The 24,570-nt window shown below is 42.3% G+C and overlaps 3 protein-coding genes across 3 annotated transcripts in view; 1 reads left to right on the top strand and 2 right to left on the bottom strand.

Moving 5' to 3' along the window:
- The window catches only part of PPFIBP2 (PPFIA binding protein 2), a 99,731-nt gene extending 97,727 nt beyond the window's left edge, over positions 1-2,004 (top strand). The window contains 2 exon segments of the mRNA XM_058830193.1: positions 56-146; positions 149-2,004. Of these exon segments, the coding sequence (XP_058686176.1) occupies positions 56-146; positions 149-213 (156 nt within the window). The 3' untranslated portion in view covers positions 214-2,004.
- A 136-nt stretch (positions 2,005-2,140) lies between these two features.
- Positions 2,141-9,421, bottom strand: LOC131575186 (NADH-cytochrome b5 reductase 2). Its single transcript, XM_058830261.1, has 9 exons — positions 9,265-9,421; positions 9,024-9,170; positions 8,320-8,392; positions 7,145-7,251; positions 6,034-6,163; positions 5,213-5,296; positions 4,598-4,683; positions 3,941-4,040; positions 2,141-2,992 (listed from the first exon to the last, which is right to left on the bottom strand). Exons 1-9 carry the CDS (start codon positions 9,277-9,279, stop codon positions 2,820-2,822), a joined length of 915 nt encoding a protein of 304 aa, XP_058686244.1. The 5' UTR covers positions 9,280-9,421; the 3' UTR covers positions 2,141-2,819.
- Positions 9,422-11,697: 2,276 nt separating this feature from the next.
- On the bottom strand, positions 11,698-22,161 carry OVCH2 (ovochymase 2). Its single transcript, XM_058843496.1, is given in 20 exon segments — positions 11,698-11,720; positions 12,152-12,285; positions 12,287-12,430; positions 12,696-12,799; positions 12,801-12,846; positions 12,848-12,888; positions 13,416-13,485; positions 13,712-13,766; positions 13,769-13,845; positions 14,131-14,164; positions 14,858-14,938; positions 15,329-15,459; positions 16,223-16,317; positions 16,573-16,817; positions 17,158-17,298; positions 17,734-17,867; positions 17,978-18,068; positions 20,599-20,662; positions 20,665-20,690; positions 21,945-22,161. Coding segments are annotated over 20 exon segments (1,953 nt in total).
- Between the last annotated feature and the right edge of the window lie 2,409 nt (positions 22,162-24,570).

Raw genomic sequence — 24,570 nt, 5'->3', positions numbered from 1 at the left:
TGAATAAAATTGCACATGCTGTCTGATTTGAACTAGTTGCTGACTGCTTTTACAGATGGAACACTCAGAAGGCACAGTAATGCAAATAGGGGCTCTTTCCCAAGGCATAACCCACCTCACGGTACGTACTCATTCCTCTCTGCTTCCAAAGTCACCCCTGTGTTCTGCCAAAATTCACTGAAATTGGTCATTGCTGGTGGTAATGAAGAGTAAGTGGGTCTCTGCTCTTGTTAAATATCTCTTTATAGCTTGGTGGGACATGCAGTCAAAAAAAACCCACTGCTTTTAAATTGCTCTAGAAATTAAGCTTCACCTAGGCCTAAGTTTTCATGAACTCTGCTGTCTCTTTGACAAAATGACAGCTATTCCCCCCTTAAATAAAAACAATTCTTCAAAGATTTTGCAGGTAACCACCAGCTCAGTCACAGCAAAGGCTAGGAATGAGGTACAGACTTTTGAAAATTTACAGGAGCTGAAACTCTGTGGCAAACATAAAACAAAACACCTGACTTTTGCTTCTTCGTTCCACTGAAGCTAATTTATTAAACGATAAGTGTCTGGAAGACATAATGAAGAATTATAAAATATAGTTGAGTTGCATGCCAGACACAAAATCTCTAAGAATTTCCTCAAGCAAAAAAAGCTTATTTCAAGCTGAAGAAATTCCCTTTGACTGTGTGTGGCTTTCACCCCCTGTGTTGTGAGGCTGGGTCTCTGGGAGCACAGGCCCCCTCACCAAACACCCTCAGTCCTTCCCAATCTGCTCTTTCAGACACTGCTGAGCCAGGATGAGCTGCTGAACGACAGCAGGTTTCTAACACCGACCTTTGAAGACTGGAGATGATGTCCCAGCAGGACGCAGAGCGCTACCCGAACCTCACGCCTGCAGGAGCAGCCAGGAGCGGCTGGGGGCCGTGCAGCAGGAGAGCTTTCCCTTTTCTTCCTCTGCCACCTCCCATGTAGCATTTCCTCACACAGTGCAGCCCCACCTTGCAGGTAACTCTCCTCTGTGCTGTTTTCCCACCTCATGTAATGGCAAACAGGGGCTGGGAGAGGAGTGGGACTCACATCCAGAGTCTGGAAAGCCAAGACTGGCAAGGTTTTGTCCTTTTATTCACTTGTCTGTTACGTGCTATGTTGATGTACTGTTACACGAAAAACCTTCTGTCATTTTTTATTTTTATAATTAACTTGGAGTGCAGGAATCATTAATACATAATTGTACCTTGGGGGCAGATCAGAGGTAGCTGGAATTCAGCCGGGTGCTGGTGAGAGCAGCAGCAATGGCTCACTCACCACTCCTGTGGCCTTGCCAGACTCAGAAAGGATTTCAATCCTGCAGGTCCCCAGAAAGGATTTCAATCTCCCCTCCCTTTCATTGTCCTGCCCTCTTTTTATCCAAGCCAGGGCACTGTAGGGTGGGAAGAATGGAACATAATACTGTCCATCAAGCCCTTGTTTTTATTAGGATGACAAGCTGCCATGTTCACAAATCCTTACCTAAGGCAAGAACAACTGCAGCAGGAAATTGTAACCACGAAAAGTACCAGAATAAAAGATGTACTTCTGTAAAACACCTGACAAAATAAATCTGCTGCTGTTGTACTGGGCTAGACAGGACTGCATCAGAGAGAAGTATTGAGGGGCTGAGGTTGAAGCTGCCACTTTTACAGCAGCAGTTACTTGTGATATCTGTTTACATGTACATCTCCTGTACTAATGAGCTATTAACAAGCTCAGTAAACAGATAAATGCCAGAAAACAGTCTCCTTAATTGTAAGGAAAAGTACTTTGTACAGGGCTGGTTTGCATTACTGTCTCCTTGCTGGCTGCAGGTGTTGTTTTAGATTCTAATATAGCCTCAGGGCAGGTCACTGCCAACCCCCCCAAATTAAGAGGGAAATTCCACAGGATGCAGCAAGGGCTCTTTGAGAACTAGCTGGGGTGTTTTTTACAGGTGATCTATCCTGGTCCTCACTTCACCAGTGTCTCCTGACAGACCTTGCACTGTATGGTCAGGTGTAAGAAGATAAACACATGACTTGATTGTCCACAGTGGTAAAAATCAAGGCAAGCTCTTTTCAGTCACTGCAAAGTGCAAAAAAGGAAAATTCAGAAGGATGAGAAATGAGTCTATGCATGAGCAAACCACTGATGTTTAATGTTTGATCAAAGGTGTTAAATGTTCCAGTCTGGCAATGCAGTCAGTGCTAGTGACCAGCTCAGGTACCATGGGCATTTGGAATACTTCGTTAGGTCAATTAGCCAACAGACTTAGTACAGCACTGCAAATGGGATTGCTGCTCCAGCAGCCCTGGGATATTCCAAACACACTGTTTCCTATTTCTTTCAATGCTGTATTTACAACTCAGTGTGTTGTTGTGGATAGTCAATCCACAAAACAACTGATTCTTCTTTTAAATATACGTACTAAGAAATCCTAATTAGCATAACAGTGGTATAAATGCTTATTTTTTGACTGTTATGAATAAATTGTGAATGTTCCCCTCTCTTGCTGACCATGGAATGATTTAACACAAATTCATGTGGATGATCTCTCATCATATTTTTTTTTTCCCCTCTGAAATGTTTTATAGTAATTTCAGAGCTCAGACTAAGTACTCCCACACAATTCAAGAGGATTTCTCAACTTCTTAGTATTAAAACACACAAGGTAATTATGAAGTTATAAACCACAGAAATTACATCAAGGGGTTAAAACACACACACACACACACAAATTCTGCACAGCTGCACATCATCTGTTCCTGTAGAAAAATATGCAGAACTTCCAAAAAAGGTATCAGGTGCCATGGATGTTAATAAGCAAATGTACTGCTCTTGGGATAGCCAAGCTTGTCCAGGTTGGGCTGACAGGCAAACTGAATCATTGGTGGTGGCCCACACATGAGAATGAGGGTCTCACTGCCAGGGGGAGGCAGGTGGGCTTCCAGCATCTCTGCAGTGACAAAGCCAGAGCTGTACTTCCAGTCTGCAACAGAGAAATTCATTCCATTACTTGGAATCTCTCTACAGGCTGAAGCCTTTTAAACCACATTAAAACAGCTGAAGAATCAAGTTATGGCACCATCACTGCAAGCCAGGAGAGGGTGAAATTCCTCACTCAACTCAAACCTAGTGATCCCCTTCCACAGGGACAACAAGCATGTAGATAACAAGGATCTGGCTGGTAAGACACAGAGGTCTTAAAACAATAAATTATAATATGTAAAAGAAATGAGCAGGTGGGAATAAAAAGGAAGAGTGAATCAGCTTTTCCTGTGAAGAAGGGTCACCCAGTGGCAGGGAGAGGTATTGAGACTTGTACTCTGCTTTTTTGAGATGGGAGTGGTGAGGTGATAGAGTTTGGTGAAAACAAAAGTTCTGCCATGTAGTTTAGTGATAAGAGAGAACAAGCTAAAAGAGGAAAGAAATACTAAACTATTTCAAGCAGCAGGATTATTGAATGCATCTGCCACTCAAAGTGAGAAAAATGATGCCTTAATCCATACACATTGCAGCTGTTTCACCAGAATTTCATCTGGAGCTGCTGCAAAACAAAGAAGTGCACATAATATTTACAGGTATTAAACAATTATATTAAACAATTTAATGCCAACAACATGCTAATATAACCTGATTTGGGAGATAGCCCAAAACAGAGCTGAACTTTTGATGAAAACTCCCAAAAACTGAAATACATGAGAAGATGCACTGAGTGACACGTCTGACCCAAATGAGGTAAATTATGAGCTCCCACTTTTTAAGGCTCAGCTGGCTTAGATCCCTCTTTAAAACAGGGTGTGGGGTAAGATTTGTTTCTGAGGAGTTTCAAAGTGTAAGACAAGAACACCTGACATTGCTCTGATGTCCCCTTGAGCAAGAGTGAAGCTCTGACTGTTGCACAGGGATGAGCAGAGGCATTTCCATGTGTCCCTACCTTTTGGAGGTCTGTCCAGTGTGTACCACAGCACAAACTGCTCAGGGTGCCTCTTGGCAATGTCTTCTAGCTCAGCTCTCAGCAATATATCATTTTCTGTCTGCAAAATGAGAGTGTTGTTTAGCTCCAAACCATCCCAGGAGCCCTCTGACCGGAGCTCATCTGCCATTCACAACAAATGCAATGATAAAAATTATGCAGATTAAGAAAGTAATTTGGTATTTTGCCCCTTCCATGGTAGCTATCATCATTACAGGCCTCTGTAAATTGAGGTTAAGAACAACAAATTGTGAGACTTAGCAGCCATCTAAACACAGTCCTGAAGATGGCAATTAGAACAACTTTTTAATCCAGGCTAAAATCGAGCTGGATTTGGCTCCGGCCCTGGAAAATGGCCCGGGACTAGCATGGTGAAGGTTAACTGTAGAGATTAGTGGAAATAAATCTTGTTCCCTTGAAGTCAGTGAAGGACTAAGATGAGCAGAGGGATCAGGAGCTGGTCACAGTGTTTATTCCCTAATTCTAGGGAATTCAGTGAAACTATGAGGAGATACCCAAGTGTGAAAGAGTCTGAAACATGTGCAGTTTAAAAAGCTCAGAGGCCCAAAAACAAGTGGGCTGTTAAAGAAGAACAAACAGATGGGTCAGAGTCCTCACCTGATTAGCAAAAAGGAGGTAACATTTTGTGGAGTCCTTGGGGTCGCTTGTGATCTGACGGATCAGCTGCAACATAGGAGTTATTCCTGTTAAAAACCAGAATGGTTATAAAGTGGGTGCTCCTTCCCATGGCTCTAGCATCAGTATTAATGCTGCCTCCCCTCAGTCTTCAATGGGATCTCAGTTTGCACTGGGCTACACATCTCTGGATTTCTAATCCACATGGAGTGCAGAGATTGGGGGGTTTCTGTCATGACAAACAGTTCCAAAACAAAAACACAATTCTTGTATGCAGGGTTTTTCTCTTCAGGATTCTCTAGCACGTCATTTTGCCCTCGAGACATTCTCTTAAAATATTTTTTGTCACTGATGGAGTTCTCTGAGGTCACAAGGTAAATTAGTACTCAAACCCTCAGGTTGCTACTCCCCAGAACTGAGCTCAAACCACTGGAATGCCTCAGTGTTACCACCATGAAAATAAATTAATGGAAATGTATGTGCAATGTAAAATGCAAGTGTAAGTACTCTGCTGCTGAAGTACAGTGATAGTCCTCACAAATACCCACAAAGACATTTTCACTCTCTAGACACTCCTTATGATGGGGTTAGTTTTACCTGTTCCTCCAGCTATCATCCCAAGGTGCTTTGCAAACTTCTTCTCTGCCTCAGACTTCTTATTAGGCTTGATCAGAAAGGTACCTAGAAGAAATATTCCAAACCTATAGGTACATTAACTTCCAAACAAACATGGATACACATTCCTTGGGAAGAAATGACTACAGATGATCAATTAATAAAGACAAATTTCTGGAAATCCCTCCCTTCTGCTGAGAGAGGTCCCTCAGGAGATTGCTGATCACAGGAGATTGCTGATCCAGAGAAATGCTGAGCACTCTGAGGTGAGACTCAAGTGCACAGCTCCTCTCAGTCGAGATCAGTGCAACATCTTTCACTTGCATCCTACAAGAGGATTAATTCCCTGAGCTTATTTCCTCACTGTCAACTCAGGCCTGCTTCGATTATGAAATGGAGCTGGCTCTCAGTCAGCTGCTTTTTCAGTAACAGCACTGAGATTCTCAGAGGGCATTTGAAGCCACAATCTCACTTGCTTAGAAAGCATCTGGAGCATCTCCTTCCATATGTACAGCTGAGGTATTTTATTTCCAGTGCACACTTCTCAGTCATGTAATGCAACAGCAATTTTTTCAGATTTAGAGGCCCAGGAGTGAGACACCCATCAGTTATTCCTTACACAGAGTACTCTTTCCCATCATACCAACTCTGACAGGCTCACAGCCAAGTCTAGAAAAGGTGGCTTTTCCTCTTTTCCACTTTAAAAAAAAAAAAGATATTTTCTACAGTTGTCAAGTTTTATAAAACACTCCTGAAAATAACTAATACCTCCCTTTTGCTCTCCCACCTTTGTGTCACAGTACCTGTCCCCTTATAGACCAGGAGTCCATTTGGCCCTCTGAAATCAATGGTATCTCCAATCTTCATGTTATCCAGATACTGGGACATCTTCCCGCCTTCTGGAAACTTGGGGTTCACATTTTTGTGGTAGACCTGTAAGAACAATCATTTGCACGTTATCAACCACTAACCTTACTGCAGACATTATCACAAACTGTAGAACACAATCCTGCAGGCCTGAAATTCAGCACCTGAGAAAGAAATCGAGGGGATTCTTTGCTCTCAGTTATCTCTTGAGCAGGAAGCAGCCAAAATAAGTCAAATGTGCTGCTGGGCACATGTTCCTCAGCTCCCTGCAAACAGCCAGGATAACAGGGATGGGTGGAAGGCAGATTATGCTGCTGCCCTCATTTCACTCTTGCCTCACGTCACCCCATTTTTGTAGCTGCTCCTTCTGGAAACAGCACTGCTGCATCTTTTCCTTCTAAAACTTTCCCACTCAGAGCCACAACAGCTTTCTAAGAAAGAAGCATTAGTAGTTCATAGCAGTTCATAAAAGTAAGAAGCATCAAGCAGTTCATAACCATTCACCACCCATGTGACATGAAGAACAGAGCATAAAAAAAAAAAAAAGCGCCTGGGTTTTTGCCTAGGGATAAATTCTATCATAGAAAAGGATTAGGAAATCCAGAAGTCCTGGGATCAGATAATCCTGCATCCCTTGGCTTATAGGATTTCCCTTGTTTGACTTGCTTAGAGCTGTTTGCAGTAAGCACCAGCACAGGCATCTAGAGGGAGAGAGGTCAGTATCCTTGCACTGCCAAATAAAAGATACCAGGGAAATTCCTAAAGAGTTTCCAAGGAAGTGATTCCCTCCTCCCTCTACTCTTCCTCTGCCATCCCTCAGTGCCACACAGCAACTTACAACTCAAGGGCAGTGTGAAATGAATTGTTTGCCATGCAGTCACACTACTTGAAAGAGATGAGATCTGATGACAATGAAATTTAATGAAATTTGAATGAAAGACGATGAAATTTGATGACTAAATCAAAACAAACCATTTCACTGAAATGAAGTACTTGCCCTCCTTCCAGTTACCAACTCATCTATATTAAATGAAAAAAAAAATTTACCTTTATAATTAAATCAACATAACCTTTTGTCTTGTCAGTGGAAACTGGGGTATAGGCTCGGATCACCAGATTCCCATCAATTTTTGCAGAAAGGTAAACATGTTGGCCTGGGGAGAAAGAATTATAATCTGATTTTTATTTTTTTTTTTTTCATCCCTGGAGGACAAGAGGGAAAAGCAGGCATTGTAACCTGCTATGCATGCATTCACAGAGAAAATCTTTGCCATACAAATGCTGTATGAAACATTCAGTTTCTTCTCTTTTTTCAGCCCAGAGCAGGAATCTCAATAAAGTTTCAGGATCTTATTCCTAAATTCTTAAGAATTCATCTGGATAAACACAAGCACTGCAGAGCACATCTCAGTTGGTTTACCATTTGTCTAGTAAATTCCATTACTCCCATACAAGCCAGAAGAGAGTTTGGAGAAGAACAAGCAGCATGCAAGGACATGCTCACAGCATGGAATGGGATGACCCTGACACCTGCCAAACAGCACAGGGAGGTGCCAAACAGTGCAGAACAAACAGAGCCACATCTGAGAACAGAGAGAGAGAGAGAGAGAGAGAGAGACTTTCCCTGCACAGATAATCATTGATCCAAGGTCCAAGGTTCAGTGTTGTAAGTGTACCAGGGTACAGGAAAGAAGGCAAATCCTGGGCTGAAATTAGTGCTACAGAACTCCAGATAAAGTTGCATGGACATGTGTGTGATCCAAGGGTAAGTGCATGCACAGAAAAGGCTCTGAATATTTCAGCATCTTCCCAGGCAGCAGAGTTGTCCCCTTTCTCCTTTACAAGTGTGACTGCATTTGCCAAAACCATGAGGGCGATTGCCAACAGACTGAGGGGACCAGATGGAAGTAGAATGCAAATAAGAAATATGAAAAAGCTTTGACAGATATCACTCTGGCTTATATCCTGACTGGTGATGTGTTCCATCAGGCTCAGTTCAGTTTCACTGCTCCATTTCTAAACTACACCACACAAGTGGACAAAGCACTCACGAAAGATCAGAAACACAACCCTCTGGGAAACCTGACATTTCTCCCTGAGACAGCAGCACATTCAGATGCAGCTTTCCACTCCTTGCTTTTCTGAGCCTTAAATTCACAGTCAGAAGTCCAAGAACTGTGAGAAACCAGAAATACGAGTAATTAAGTGTTTGCAGTACTTACCTACAGGCAATCCTAATATATGATTTGTTGAGGGTAGCCCAAATCTGAATTTCTTAGTATCATGACTGATTTCCTAGAAAGCCAAAGTTAGAACGAGGTCAGCATCACCACTACTTTGAATTTCAAACTCAACACAATATGCTTTAGCAAGCCTGCTCCTCGTTAGCATGCAAGCCAAATGCTGGGAAAGGACACAGAAAAGGGCTTTGAAAAAGAAAGCTGAAATAACCAGGGGCTTCAGAAGCAGTTTTCTCTTCCTTACTTCCACAAGGAGTGATTTTTGCCTGCCTGCGCAATCCCTACAGCACTTTTGCACAGATAAAATCAGGAAACCCGGTGCCCAAGGCCAGTGAGCACATTCCATGCTTGTGGCCAAGGATCGGGCAACTCAGGGCGTGCAGAGGCTCAGGCTGCTGGGCTTGCTTCTCACGGTGTACCCAGGCCAGCAGCCGAGGGACGACCACAGCCACTTAAACACGCCAAGCATCGGGAAACAACACTTCGCAGCGTGGCAGGAACGCTTTTACACACCCTGCTCTACCCTGCGAGCATCGCAGGGCGGCTGCGGCGCTCACAGCCTTGGAGGGCTCTGTGCCCTGCTCTGGGGATTCGATCCCTGGGGTGGCCAAGAGCCCCTCGCTCGGGCCAGCGGACCTACGGCCCTCGGAGCCCCGCTGCCCCACGTCCCCAGCGCCCCCGGGCACCTCCTTGTCCAGCAGCCGCAGCGGGTACTTGGCCAGCGGGTCCTGCAGCGTGACGGGGCCGCTCGGCCTCCGCGCCGTCCCGCGGAGCAGCAGCAGCAGCAGGGCGGACGCGGCCACCACGGCCACGGCGATGGCCACAGGCGCTCCCTGTCAGGAGGAGAAGGGCAGGCGGTGAGGGCACGGCGGCGGTGAGGGCACGGCGGGCCCCGACCCCGGCCCCGGCCCCAGCCCGGTCCCTCACCGCAAGCGCCTCCATGGCGGCCTCTCGCCCGCAGCTCCCGCCGCGCCGGGCCCGCTCAGCCCCGGCTCCTCCCGGTCCCTCCTCCTGGTCCTTCCTCCCTGTCTCTCCTCCCGCTTCTTCCTCCCGGTTCCTCCTCCCTGTCCCTCCTCCCGGTCCTTCCTCCCGGTTCCTCCTCCCGGATTCGTCACGCCACCGGGAACCCCGCTCCGCCCTCAGGCCGTCCCTAGAGCCAAATTGTTCATTTCAGCGGTTGTGTGAGGTTGGAGAAGCCAAATTGTTCATTTCAGCGGTTGTGTGAGGTTGGAGAAGGCTCTGGGGTCACCGAGGACAAGCTGTGACCGGACAGCCCCGTGTTAACCAGCACTGAGTGCCATGGCCAGGCTTTCCCTGAACGCCTCCGGGGTCAGGGCATCACCGCCTCCCCGGGCATTCCCTTCCACTGCTTAACGCTTCTTTCCGCAGGGATAAATAAAAGGAAGAGAGCAAAGTCGAAGTAATCACTTCAGATGGAGAAGTGGCAGTGTTTCTGTGCACCCAGGGCACGGCAATGAATGGGTTCCTAAATGAGAAATAAAGCTGCTCTCGTGGCCACTTCTGGAAAAGTGCAAGGGAAACAAAGCGAGGGTAAAAGGAAACGGGGAAGATGAGAGTGGGGATGTTGTGTCCTTTTGGGCAGAGGCACAGCGAGAGGAGGGTCAGGAATGGGTTATCTCCACAGGCAGAGGAGCACAGAGATACCGGGACACCATTCCAGGACAACCTACGGTCACAGATCCTCGCCTCAAAACTACAATAGAACCCCATTACATGAACCCCCTTGAAAGTATTTTATTTTTTTTTTCCCAGTTCTTGTTTTGTTTTTTTTCCTTGTTTTTAAATCAAGATTTCATTTGCATCAGAAAACAGTCCACATTGTTGCTAAAAGGTACTGGCACCTTACAAGAGATTAGAAAGATACGACAAACAAACACAAAACTAGACTCCTCGTAAAACCATACTAGGAGAAACACAAAAGGCCAACATCAAGCAGCCAAGAAAAAAGTTAGTGCCATAACAATCAAATCAAAACCAGACATTTTAAGACAGAATTTAAGACAGGAATTTTCATAAGATATATCAGTTTACCAGTATATAACCACAGCATTCAATATCATCACAGCTGATAACACCTGTAGTTCTCCCCACACGATTTTTGCTGTTTTGAACACATCCACTTGAAATCTTTGTCTTAAATTAATAAACAGATAAAAGTCACTGTTTTCCTGTTAAGCCAAACAGGATAGCAGAGGTAATACACATCTGCTCCCAACATAAACTGATACAGTCCACCATAACCAAACATTAACAGGCTTCTATAATAAAAATTTACAAAGGATATTTCCCCCCATTTCTCTCTGAAGATCTCTTCAGAAAGTTTAGCAAAGATAGAGCACACATTCTGTATCAATAATATAACACAGGTGTTAATCTGAATCGCTGAATCTCAATTTGCCCCTAATCCTTCCACTGTTAAATATTTTCATAGCTTCACAAAAAACTTGTGCTCAATGTCAAACTTTACACTGAAGAGAAGAAAATGGTCAAATATCTTTACCTTATTCATTGGAAAATAAAGTCAGTGAGATTATTATTTCCCCAGCTACAGAATAAAATTAAAAGTTTAAAAAAAAAAAAACTCAAAGAACCAAAGTTCAAAACTAATATAATAAAAAAGAAGGGTTACTGGCACCAAATGCTTGTATGGGAAAAACTTTCTAAATATTTTTGCCATTCATATCAATAAAATCTAAGTGAGATACCTTACCTTCTGGTTATTACCTGCACCACTGAGTCAAAGGAGGATTATTCTTGTGCTACCTGTTGTACTATCCTACTAATCCAGTTTTAAACTGAAGCTGAGAGCAGGAAGAGTCTGCAAAGCTAACTGGTGCCTGTCACCACAGATTTCTGCATAAGCAGCTTTTTGGACATTAAACAAACTGCTAGTTACAAGTTAATGCATGGATTAATTAGGATAGCTATCCATTCTTGAATGGTCCCTTGGCCTGTAACACCTGTCTTTTCAAATACTTTTGTTCAAACACCACACAGTTTGTAAAACCAGAAACTGGATTAAAAATATCCTGCAGTGTTTTTATACTCTCCAGCATTACATTCAAGGACATGCTTGGCTCATGTGGTTTATTTTCCCTCCTTTCCCTTCTAAAATGGATTAACAGAGCGTCAGGAGCCTGCAGGTAACTTGTGACTGCTCCAGCACAGGGGTAAAGCCAAAGTCTCAGTTCAGGTAAATCAGCAGTAAATTCCCCAGTCAGCTACTCTGAATCTTCATCAGTCAAAAACACACACGCTCCCACCAAATTTTGTTTTCAGTGACATTTGTGCTTTGGGAGTGTTTTACAATGGGATCCATCAGAACTCTTCTTTTGACAGTCACACAATGAAAACATGGAGATCTAGGGAAAAAAAAGAAAAAAAGAAGAATAAAACAGGGTAAATGTTGAAAAGATAATCAGTAAAGACAGGCTGTAAACTTGTCAAAGTGGGCTCAGCTGCCACCTTGTGTCAGTTCATCCTCCTCCCAACCCCGAGGAATGAGTTGCAAAGCCACAGCAAGGAAAACATTCATCCACGCTACAGATGTGTTCGAGAGTGGAATAATAATAATGCAACTGGAAGAAATAAGATTTTCAGAAGTTACTGCTGATTTAATTTTGTTTCTTTTCTGGGCATTCAGCTAGGGATATTTTAAACAGCCAATATCTCAAGGAATGCTGGATACCCAAATATAAAAATGGCACCCTGGAAAAGACCTTGAATTAATCATCTAACAATAACAAAAGGATTAATTTAATTGTTTTGTTGGGGTTTTTTTTGTCATACATACCACTACTATTAATATTCTTCTTGATCCAGTCAACAAAAAAACCAACATTGGTGTAAACTACTGAGTAGCTCTTCTTTCCACATCCCAAAGCCCAGCTAGTAATTCCATGGAGGTTGTAAATCCCCGAGTTGTCCCACACAGATCATCCCCTGGGTCACTTTACTGGCATTATTATTTTACACAATTATTATTATTGTGTAATAGCTCTGACATCTGTCAGGTGCCAGGATGGGGGCTTCCAGCTGCTGCAGTTTTTTCCCCTTTTCCCTGTCTTGAATTAAAACACATCATGCAGTAGAGGCATGAATTAGTGGTTCCAGAAGGAAGCTTTACTCCTTTCCTTTTCAAATGGTCTCGATCTAAATGATCTGATTTCTCTCCTCCCACCCATGTTTCTTCACAGCAAGCTGAGCTTACACAAGTGAAAACTTTTCAACATGTCTGTTTTCCAAAACCCAATGTACAGACAGAAGGAGAGTTCCAGCACAGGATGTGCTATTTAAAACACAGGCACAACACGCCCAGGCAGCATCATTGCTTCAGGTGCATCCCACCTGTGAGCACACACATCCCCGAGGGCTGCAGCATCTCCTCCTCGCCAGGGAGGCACACTGGGAGCACGGAGGGGCTGAATTCCTGGTACAAATTCCATGGGCTCAGCCAGTTGCAGCAGGGCAATGTCAGAGCCCAGAGTCATTAAAACTTGGGTGTATAAAATACTGCTTGACTGAGCTTTTCTATGAGAGCAAAGATATTTCCTGAAAGAGGGAATGTGAGGCTTTAAGTAACCTTGATGTTATCAATTTCCAAGATGCCTTATGAAGAGAACGCATTTAAAGGCAGCTCCAGAAACTGCCAGCTTTCTGATATTAACAAGTCAAGATTATGCATCTGTGACATGGAACAGGGAACATGCAGAAAACTCCATCCAGCAGCAAGGGTAGGAAGAGAGTCTTGGAAAAACATTTATCCAGTGTGAATAAAGTGGCAACTCGTGCCCTAATTGATTCTGTCTTGGTGACAGTCACCAGTGAGTACAGAGACAATGCACCTCTCACTCCCACATCCTCCAGGACAGGGAGCTTTAGAGCTCAGTGAAGGCACAGACCTGTGTTGACAGCCACACAAAAGCTGTTGTGTAAATGCAGATTAGGATCAGCGTGCAGGCTGTTGGATTGCTGCACCACAGGACAATTTGGGAATCACATTTACATTAAAAGCTATTTTGCAAGACTGATTTGTATTTCAGTACTAAGCGGAACACACAGTACCTGTCTTGCTCTGCAAGATCATGAAGTCCTGTTACCACCATCCATCAGTCTCTGTATGCTTCCCTAAGGAAAAATAAAAAGTTCATTTTCAGGCTGATACAAGAGCAGGTTTGAAACCCGTGAATTTTAAAACCTGCAATTTTCCAGCACATGTGTGTGGAGCAGAGGAATCCAGAGGCAGTGTGAGCTGCAGCCAGCCCTGTGGCACCCTGGATGGAGCCAGCAGGCTGCAGGGACACACCTGCAGTCACAGACATCCCCAGGGAAGGGCTCATCCCAGTGCACTCACTTGGAATGAAAGCAGTGGGCAGCTGGGACAAGCCACTCTTGGGCAAGGACTGCTGTTCTAAAGGTGTGCTCATCTGCCAAGGCCACCAGTCGGGCACAGCTTCTTCACCTCCACTTATCCTACTGGACAGGAACCTGGGTGTCACCCTGAAAACTCAGCTTCTGAGCTTGCTGACATAGTTTTCTAAAGACTTTCCCAGGACAGTAACTATAAACATAGATATGTGTACATTCTTTATGTTACACGTCTTGTGATGGGCATCTCTCATGACCAGTGCAGTGAGAAAGTGTTATCCTGACCATCCAATCCCTGGCCGTGGGCAGAAGCCTATAAATCCTGGGGGGGAAAATAAACTCTCTCTTTCTCTCACCACACCTTGACCTGTGTCCGTGTGATCTGTTCATCTTCAGCGGCAACACCTGGGCTGATTTGAAGGCATTCCACAAACATCCTCTGGAACAGAAAGCACTGATGTTCCAAGAAGCCTTTAGAGATTAAGACTGGCATCAATAAAGAATATTCCAGTTAAGGGCAACTCCACAGCTTCTCAAGCTCCACCTCCCCCTTTTTTACTAAATCTTCCAACTTCCCTCATTAAAAAGTATCCAAATGTTTACACCACTGTGAGGAGATGATCTTAGCTAAAACAGAGCTTCACCAAGATGAAAGTTATCACTTACCTTCAAAAGTTTTAGCCTCAAAACTACAATGAACAGGGGCTCACCCCATTTTCCTTTGAGTATCAGAGGGGAAAAGGGCAGCTCTAAAATGCTGGTTAATGTTTTCAATTGCTCTGTGTTTGCAGCTTGCAATTGCAATTTGCAATTGTTTTCAACAAAGGAAGTAGGTGTAGGTGCAGGAAGTAGGTGTAAACTGATATATAAGCTGAAATGTTACTGAATTGCTGTACATGACTTGATAAGATGAAAGAAATAAGAAAAATTAGGTTCTGCTAAAGCCAAAGCATGTAAATATCACTGTGCATATTTTTATTTCCTCAAAATACCTTATTTAAAAAATCTGGACCAACTGCAACCATTAGGTATTTTGAGAATTTGTAAATTCAATTATAAATTTATAAATCAGTTTATAAATTCCAAAAGGTAGTCTATTCCCATGAAGGAAGCATAACTGAGGTTGTCTTACCTGTTGTAACCTTTATTTCTTCTTCAGTAACATTCAGGTTTTCAAAATCTTCTTCTCTAGTTGAATTCAAAGTATTTAAATCTAGGAAATGAGTGTGGTGAGTGTGTTAGCAGGATGTCTTGAGTATTATTTGTATTTTAGTATAACTTTTATTTTCTTGTTTATTTTTGTAGAAGAAACAGATTTCTGTTGTCGGGATCTGTGCTAATATGGTAATAAATTGCTATTTAAAATGCACCACAAACACAACTCTCAGGTTTTGGCCAGATTTATTGTTTGTCTTCACCCTTCATTAGGCCTTTGTTTAATGCCTGAAGAGGTTCACAGTCCTTTTTTTTTTTTTCACAGAAAGAATTTTTTTAGATGAGAATCTCCTAGAACAAAATAATTCTGATCAGGCAATTCACTGAAGATCCCTTTGTGCTGCCCCAAGGAGGCATTTCCCCAAGTTCCTGTTTAATTTTCTATTACCTGTTAAATGAACAAAGGACACTGAAACTCTGAATCCTCCAAAGGTCTCTGTTTCATCAGAGTGGAAGAGAACCAGCATCACAGCAGAGAAGCTTAGGACAGGTGCTGGTAGGGCAAATCCACAAGACTCGACTAAAAATGAGAAAGCAAAGGCTCAGAAATGAACAGGTACTGTTTAATCCTTCTCTCTGACAACAGTGGGTGCACAGTATTCTGCATATTCCAGTTTTCAGACAGGAAGGTTAAAAGTAGCCATGACCACGAGCTGAGCAGGCTGAGGCTGAAGGTCTGATCCATTCCTGGAGCCTGTTCAGCAGTTTCCTCATCAGAACAAAGAATCCCTTCACCATTTCACAACACTCTATTGCAGCATCCACAAACTTCAGTACAAATTAAACACCCCAGATACCTGATTTTCCCTAATCTAAGCAGCAGCTTCAACTGTCAACTTTCAAGTGCTGAAAACAGTTCTTTGGGATGGGCTTTCCTCTCATTCAGTATAAACCAAGTGGCAAAAATTCCATGAATGATGCTCTGGGGTGAAGAGCAGCTGGACTCTGAAAAGAAGTCTCAGGTGCTTTGTGCAGAATCGTTCCTATAGACCCAAATTACTGTGCTATGTTTTCTTCACTGGAATTATTTCAGAACTGCATTTCACACAGAATTTAAACACTCAAAAACAGCTCCCTTCAATGTGGCTTTGACTCTGTAAGTGGAGAAGAATTAGCAGTACCTGCAAGCATTTTTCAGGGTACTGAAACTAGTACCTATAACATTACCTGAGACTCCACAAGTAAACTTTATTTACACTGGACAATAGGGCTAGTGAAAGTCATAAAAGAAATAAATTATCCCCAAAATAAATTAAAAAAATTTAAAAAATCAAAATTCAAAGCAATTTTCTCCTCTTTTCCCACATCTTCATACACAGTCATGGTATCATAGGAACAATCTTCACTCTCTTCTACTTCAAAAGATTGGTATGTAAGCTTTAAATAAAAAAAAAGAAAGAGTGAACCTCGTGAGAGTCATCTTGAAAAACTTCAAAGATCTACAGGGTCTTTAGTATTGTGAGTGATTCCTGCAAGGTTTGGTTTCTGAGACATTCAGACCTCTCACAGGTGATACATAAATATTAAATTTTCTGGAAGAATCTTCAATGATAAAATTCAAGCCAGTAAATTCTATTTTACCATAACCTATCAAACCTAAAGCTTTTTTGGGATTGATAGTGATTCCTCTACATCCAGAGCATTATTCATGCTCATGTTGCTTGATCTTGTTTGATCTTGTTTGTCTTTAGCTGCCTCATTTCTTGTTGGCTCAGTGCTGCCCATTTCCATCAGGTAGACACAAAAAGGATTCACGTTGTGCCTTGGCTGCGTGGTTGTTGAGGCACAGACAATGCACAGACAATCCTGCCAGGCTGCTCCAGTGCTCTCCAACACTCCTTCCTCAAAAAGGACAGCCAGGGACTCCCAGCCAGCGTCTGGAAATCCAGGCAGGAAAAACAGAAAGGAAAGAGCAGCTGGAAATGCTGCCAGAGCAGGAACAGAGGTTCTTTTAAGGAGCTCATCAGGAGGTTCAGCAGGAATTCTTTCAAGGCTCAGCAGGTGGCCCTTGGGCCCATCCTTAGGGATGGTGAACAGCAAAACCAAACACAATTCCCCATTTCAGCCTCAGCTGCCTCCCTCAAGGCCCCCCATGAAAGCATCACCCACACAGAAATACCACAGGAGCTTCCTCTGCTTTATTTTCTCCTGATTTTTTTTTTTCCCCAGGTCTCCACCCAAGAGTGTAGGCAGGCACATTACTTGGCTTAAACTTACCAGGAAGAATATCTGGTGTAAGAGCTTTGGAAGTAATGGAGAAAACAGCTCCATAATCCTCATTGTCAGAAACAAATTTCAGCTTTATGCTATTGGAGCCAAACAAAATAGGTAATGGAAGATCTCCTCCACAGAATTTCCCTGAAAAATAACATTAGAGAATAATCACTGTTTGAAGCTTTCAGTTACTTGAGAAAACTTGCATGTACCATTTTTAATACTTTGCTATCAAAATTTTAGGATGTAAAAATTCATCCCTCTACTTTCCCCATTAATCCATTAGCCCAAATAGATTCACACTATTAAAGAGTGAAAATCATTGACACCAGAAATGTGATACAGTTCCCTACCAGGCATTTTCCAACCTCTTCACCTCCCACACACCTATTTTTTTTTAATTCAGATCCTACATCTCAATGAATCAATCAAGCAAATACAGGTGAAACATAACAAACCACCACATCCTCACAGGGTGTGCTTGCTGTTAGAGTAAGGAGTGCTCTGACAGGTTATAGATCTTAAAGGTCTTTTCCAACCTGAATGATTGTTTTAAAGAACAAGGGGACAAAAACCCACCACGAGTCTGTCATCTTTTTGAATAGACTGATAAAGAATCACAGTCACAGGATGTTTCTGGCTCTACCTCAAAGTGGGAGAAACAAAGCCATATGTAATTCCCTTCTGGCACAAATAGAGTCCATATACACAGTCTGGAAGAAGAAATCAGTTCCCATTCACAAAAACGCAACCAAAACCACCCCAAAACCTACCCTTGACTGGGGAATATTCTCTGGGGGAAGACTTTCTTTTCTCTGCTTACTGGTGGTTTTGACAGAACCGATCAGGCCTTCCAGGAAAATGCAATTCCCCTTCCCCATGGCAGAGTTTGCCATCCTGAACACTACAAAAGGCTGTGAGTTAACATAAAGGAAGGAATCAGGATTGACTCATGCAATCAGCTCAAAAAGCTCAAACATCTGGAGGCTGTTGTGAGACAGGATGGCTCAGCTGCACTTTGCTTCTGCTGGCAGACTGCTGCTGTGTCTTCCCTTCCTCTCTTTTATTTGGAATGATGGTAAATCAGCTTTAAAACCCATCCTCTGGGAGCAAGGATGAACCCCTGCCAATGGGCTCTCATTTTTTTTGTAAATGGCAGGGCTTTTCTTTTACCTTAAAGAAACTCTTGGCTACATGAAGATTTCAGTACAAATAATCTTCTGTGAGGAAAAATAGATACCCCAAAAAATAACAAAAATGTTCATGGCAGCCCATCTGTAGCAATGCCCTTGGTTATGCTACAGCAGGAGACTTTTGCAACAGTTAATTTAATTAAACAGTTAATTTGCTGTTAAAAATTACTTTCATAGGAGAAGCAAAAGCTTTCCCCCTCAGCCAAGTGTCAGCAGAAACACAACAGCACAAAAATCATCTCCTCTTGCCCTTCCTTCTGCTTGCAAGGTAACCCAGTTAGAGCAACATCTATCAACAACTATGTAAACACAAATTTAAGGAGTTTTTTAAGATTATTTCCCCTGCAGCATCCTGGGAAGACTAATAAAAAGTTGCAAAAATGTTTTCAAAAAGGTTTTTTCCTTTATATAATAAATTATATAAACAACTATTTAATACTTTATATAAACTATATAAGCAACAATTCTATAATATAACTACTTTTTTATGCTCTAGCACAGATAGAAGATACTGGGGAAAAGTAGTGTGCTCAGATGTGGAGCTTTTCACTTTCAGATCTAATAGAGGAGGGATAGGGAAGGGGGAGGAAAAAGAAGAATAAATTACTGTAATTTCATATTCACAATTTTGTGATTTGCAATTTTATACAGCTGGCACTGAAGCAAATCCCAGGAGTTTTCAGGGACACAGGGCCTACAATAAACTAGGGTTAGAATCAAAATAAAAATTGCAATGCTGATGTTGGAATAAACAGTTCTGGAGTAGCCCCTAACAGAATGAGTCACCCTTTGGCAGGCCACTTTTTCAGCACTTTTTCAGAAGCTAAATGCTTTTCATTTTTCTCTGACCCTTTATGGGGGTTCCTTCTTCAAATCACCAATTGAAGATGTTTTTTAATAGGAAATTTTATTTTTCCCCTCCCAGTTTTCTTTCTTCTCATTGACTAAACCTCGTAAATAACCCTCCCTCAGTTTTCCAGTTCTCTGTGTAAGTTTTAACACAGTCTCCAAAACCTTTTAATGAAATTGGCCCAAACTAGAAGAAAATATCAGTTGCATTTCTTGTTGCTCTCCGTAAAGTTCACCCCTGCCATTCATATTTCCAGCTCCATGGCTTTGGCAGTGGTGCCTGATGGTCACACACTGTTCCCCAGCACAGAGGGAATTAATCCATGGCTTCTTAGGAGGAGTGAACAAAATCACTTCTGAGCGTGACCTGTCCCCCTGTCCTCAGATGTCTGAGCCTAGAAAAATGACTCAGAAAAGAGCACATGGAATCTCTGATACTTTCAACTGGTGAATTTCCCGTAAAAAAAAAAAGGAAAAAATTCCAATTAACATGCTAACTGGCTAGCTGCTTAATAGGATCATTCTTAAAAGAAATAAACAAGTCTAAGTAGGAGGAAAAGTGGAAGAGAAGCCAACATTTACGATGCTCTCAATTTGGTTTTGACAAGTACCACACACTTGGAGGGATTGTGAAGTGCTGCAGTGCTTTGACAGCAAATCATAAAAGTATCCTGATAAAAGATAAAATTCAATCAAATGTTCTGAGACAGAGGATTTGTCACAAGGGAGGGTTTTTAGGGTGTTTAGTCAGGACTGTCAAGGAGGGGAGAGACAATTCTCTCATGGGTGCATCCCTGACGTGCTTGAGCACGTAAAAAAGGAGTGAGGAACAATCACTCAACCTTTATCCCACTTCCTTTCCTTCCTGTAATCCCATTCTTTCGACTTTCACCCTCAGGATCTTTCCAATATGAATAAATTTATCACTGAAGCTAGAAAGCCCTGAGCATTATTGCACTGGGGTATGTTGCAAAACTGCTGTCAGGAACCTGTCCTACAACCCATACAATAATTAAAATGGAATCATGTCATTAAGAGCATTGCCCCACAGGGAACTTTTGAAAGAATTCATCCATCCAAACCTCCCAGTTTATGGTGAATTTGTTTGTTTTGGCACACAGGGTTCCTGAGAAGCACTACTGGGCACACAGGCTGTGTGTTCTGGCAAACATTCAGCAGGTCATTTTATTTGAAAAAAATTCCAGAATGTTTCAAAACTCAAATGCAGGTTTAGATTTTGTGATTGCCCATTTTTGAAGTAATTCACAGGCAGGCATATGAGCGAAATCCCATTTTGAGATGACATTTCTTAAGACCAGTTGAAGGCCACTTTTGCTCTGGCTCTGACCTGTGCAATCAAGCTCTTAATTTCAGAAAAGAAATAAAAATGTGAGTGGCTTACTTTCCTTTAAACAGCCCCAGCCACAAGCAGTGCAGATATATCCTGCTTCAAACTTTTCACTTTTTCAGGCTGAGGAAGACATGCTGGCAAAACTGATGGACATGAATTTTATTGGCAAGCATTTGAAAGAGCAATCACAAAAAGCTTCCTTTGTAAGTGTTGGATGGTTTTTTAACAAAAAGAAAAATGTAGTTATTTTTGTGGAAGCTGTAAAATTAATTTCTTGCCAACAATAAAGGACGCATGTGAAGAAAAATCACTTTTTCTTGGTGGAGAATAAAAGCACAGCGAACTCTGGCCTTACTGAAGCTGAAGGCTGCCACTCTGGGCAGCCTGTGCTTCACAGTAAAGAACTTTTTCCTCATAAATATCCAATCTAAACCTCCTCTCTTTCAGCTTGAAGCCATCCCTCTGCTCCTGTGCTCCATGCTCTGGTGAGAATTCCTCCCCAGCTCTCCTGCAGGCTCCCTCCAGGTACTGGAAGGCTGCAAGGAGGTCACCCCTGTAACTTTTCTCTAAAAAGTCTTTTTTTCTGTTTCTCTGTTTCTGCTGCATCTCTTCTGTATTTTTCTTTTTATTCTTGGATTTCTCAGCTTCCTTTTGACTGAATTCTTTTGGGATCCTCCCTCGTGGGGAGCCCTGCTCATCTCAGTTCTTATGATTGGAAGAAAACTCCCGAGCTCGTTAGAATCTTGTTTCTGGTGTTTATTAACAGGTGATCACAAAACGGAACAGGTCTGGCTGCACAAGGTTAATCTTTGCAATCTGGTGCATTTCTTTCTTCTGATGGTACAAACAAGGCCTTGTGGCACACTTCGTGTCTGATGCACAAAATGGCCCCAAAATACGCAGTTCTTTTACCTTTATACCTATTTTTACCCAATTAACAATAGACAGGTATATTATTTTTCTTAATGACCCAATGACCCAACACCTGTGTGCTGCACTGTGGCATTTTCTATCGAATCACTGACTATTACCCAAAAACCCCCAGGAGAAGAACGTGAAGAAGAAAGAAGAAGGACAAGAGACAACACCCTAAATCCTCCATCTTGTCTCCTGTTCTCTAAACTACTTTTGCACCCAGTGATTTAAAAAAACTTTCTAATCTACACACTTACACTTTTCCTATCTAACTTTAACATTTGTTCTCATGTATCACCATGAAAACATGCCCATGAATTTCATATTATATGAAATTCAGTGTTTTTCTAGATCTTATAGCTATCACAAGCAAGGGCACACACTCTGTATTCCAGACTCCAACAACCCCACAGCCTTCTCCTCTCCAGGGCTTTGTTCTGCAGGTAAAACCACATTTCCTTCTGCAGTCTGCTAAAGATGTGATCCCTGCTTTGCCTGGCTGCCCCCAAAAATCTGAGTGAAAAGGACAAAATAACTCCAGGAGCTGCTCTCTTGCACCTTCTGTCCACAGTCAGGGCTTGAGGGGGAAAATGGGGAAGAGAAGGAAGGATTCAGTCTGGATTCAAGTTTTGCTAATTCTGTTTTGCTAACACAGAATTGGAAGGCATGGCCTGGTGCAAAATTCAGTGTTTCTGTCATGTCTGGAAACAGATCTTATAATTCCTAGTACAAACTGCCCAGGTTAAAACTAAACTGGGCTAAGGAAAACATGCAGATATTCTCTTTCAAGCAAGTTTTGGAATTATTTTGGAATTAAATCGCTGTTTCATTATCAATTTCTTAAATCCCTTTACACCCAGCATTTGTACTGAAAATACTTGTGATGAACAGAGTCAAAATGCACAATACACAGTAAACCTTGATGACCAGCAACAGTGGCTGGAATAATCCAGAAATAACTATGCCAGATTTAATTCTTAAATCACTGTTCTCATCACCTACCATGGCTGAGTGAAGCTGCTAATCTTTATGTGTTTCTAAAGGAGAATATTTATAGAAACTATTATCTGCAGTGATAATTAGTCATTTGGTTGTCTTTTAAGAAAAACAGAATCAAAGCAGCCAGTTCTGCCCAGCAGCAAATTATAAAAGAGGAATTTTTGTAGTGCACTTCTCAAAACCAACAGTGCTCACAAGTTTATTTTTTTTATTTCTTTAAAGAGGAAAAGTTCAATGAAAACACACCTCTAATAGATTTTACTACAAATTCTGTTAAACTTTCCACTGTGAAAAATTTACAACCACAATCACGGAGCATTTTGTTGTTCAGAGGATGAAAATCAACCTTGTACAAATTGTCTGGGAAATGTAGGATTCTCCAAAATACCAAGTGAATCCAACACCTCCAATAAAAATTGTTTGCTGTCACCTCAGGATTAGCATGAGCTGATGCAGTGACACGATGCTGCTCACACCAGCTTTTAAATAAAAAAAAATAAAATAAAAAAAAAGCTTTCTGTAGAAATAAACCACTTTATTTGTCTGATTTTTTCTATTCTTCCCTAATTATCATTCCACACATCTTTTTCCCCTTGTGCAAAGACACAAGGATGGGGGAAAGAGGAAACACAGACAGAATTTTTTTTAAAAAAAAAAATTATGTGTTCCCATAAAAAAATTGGTATTTGGGTACTTGGCCCCATATTTATATGGGAATAAATAAATAAATGTCCTGGGGTGACTTTATGATACTGGTATCCCCAATCGTCTGGTTTATGTTATATATTAAGTTCTGCACCTTTAAGACTGACTCTGAGAGCAAGAGAGGGGGGTAGAAGAAGCCGCAGTTTGTGTTAAAGAAAATATAACTCCCACACATCTCGCTCCTGGACTGTGTTGTCTGCAGCACAGACAGACAGCAGGACAGAGCTTCTCCCTGGCTTTTAGTTAGTTTTAGCTAGCTGAGGCAGAGAAGTTCCCCGGACCTTTGTTTTTTCCCTTTTTTCCTGGATCTGTGCAAGCCTGCTCTGGACTGAACACCCAGCCAAACCCCGGGAGCTCACAAGCCTGTGGCCCACCAGGGGCTGGGCTTTGGCACTTTCCAGCGCTGGAGGGACTGATAAGAACCTGAGCGAGCCGTTCACCACATGAAAAGGACTTTTCTTCCTAGACTTGCCATCCCATCGAACAGCAAGAGGTTTTATTATTATTTAATATTACTCAATTCCTGTTAAATAAACAGCTTTTTCCACTTCTCTCCAAAGAATTTTTTTCTTTCTTTTCCCGGACCAGAAAGTGAAGAGGGGCATTTCCCTGGGGAAATCCCCATTTGGAGTTTTCCTCCCTAATTTGCCCTAAACTAGGACAAATACAGTTTTTGGCGCCCAACGAACAGGGGCAAGAGAAAGTGGAAAAACCTGTACTGATTGTTAGTTGTATTTATTCTGTATTGGGATAAAGCAGTCAGTAGCCATGTTGCTTGGATACATAATATCTCTCGGGGTGGAAGCCTTCATGTGGATCTGGTCCCTAAAAGTTTTTGAGGTTTTAATACCTGTCTTTGCCCTCTTTCCCAGTAGAGGGGCACGGATTAGAATGGTTATTGTGCTGGGCTCGGTGATAATGATTTATAAGAAGTTTATAGAACTACTGAAGTTTCTGTCAGGTATGTTTGGCTTATGGTTTCTTCGCCCGACCCTGCCTCCCAGTCCCAGTAGCACATTTTGGGAGTTTATTAGTAATTGTACCCAGTTTGTTAGAGGAAGAGCAGGGGATGAGGCTTTTCAGCCTTTTCTTTCCTTCTTCTCCTTTGAATCTGTTATGTCCCTCTTTGAGAATATCCAGTTTCCCCTGAGTGTTAAGGATACCACTTTCTTGTTAGTTCAGCTGTTAAGCTTCCTCTATATGGTCTGCAACTTCTCTAGAATGAGGGCTGAGATATCCAGAAGAGCCAATGAGACCCCTGCCCCAGAAGTAGGCTCAGGTGTGAGAAATCCTGAGTGGTGTAGAGAATGGGACAGAATTGGCCGAACTCTGAAGGAATTTTCTGATCCCCCAGCCTGGGAATTTTCACGTGAACAAATTCAGAACCCAGATGAAGTAGGGAAA

This window comes from Poecile atricapillus, chromosome 1, assembly GCF_030490865.1.
Source record: "Poecile atricapillus isolate bPoeAtr1 chromosome 1, bPoeAtr1.hap1, whole genome shotgun sequence".
NCBI lineage: Eukaryota > Metazoa > Chordata > Aves > Passeriformes > Paridae > Poecile > Poecile atricapillus.
Note: the sequence above shows the minus strand (reverse complement) of the source record. Positions and strands in the feature narration are given on the sequence as shown.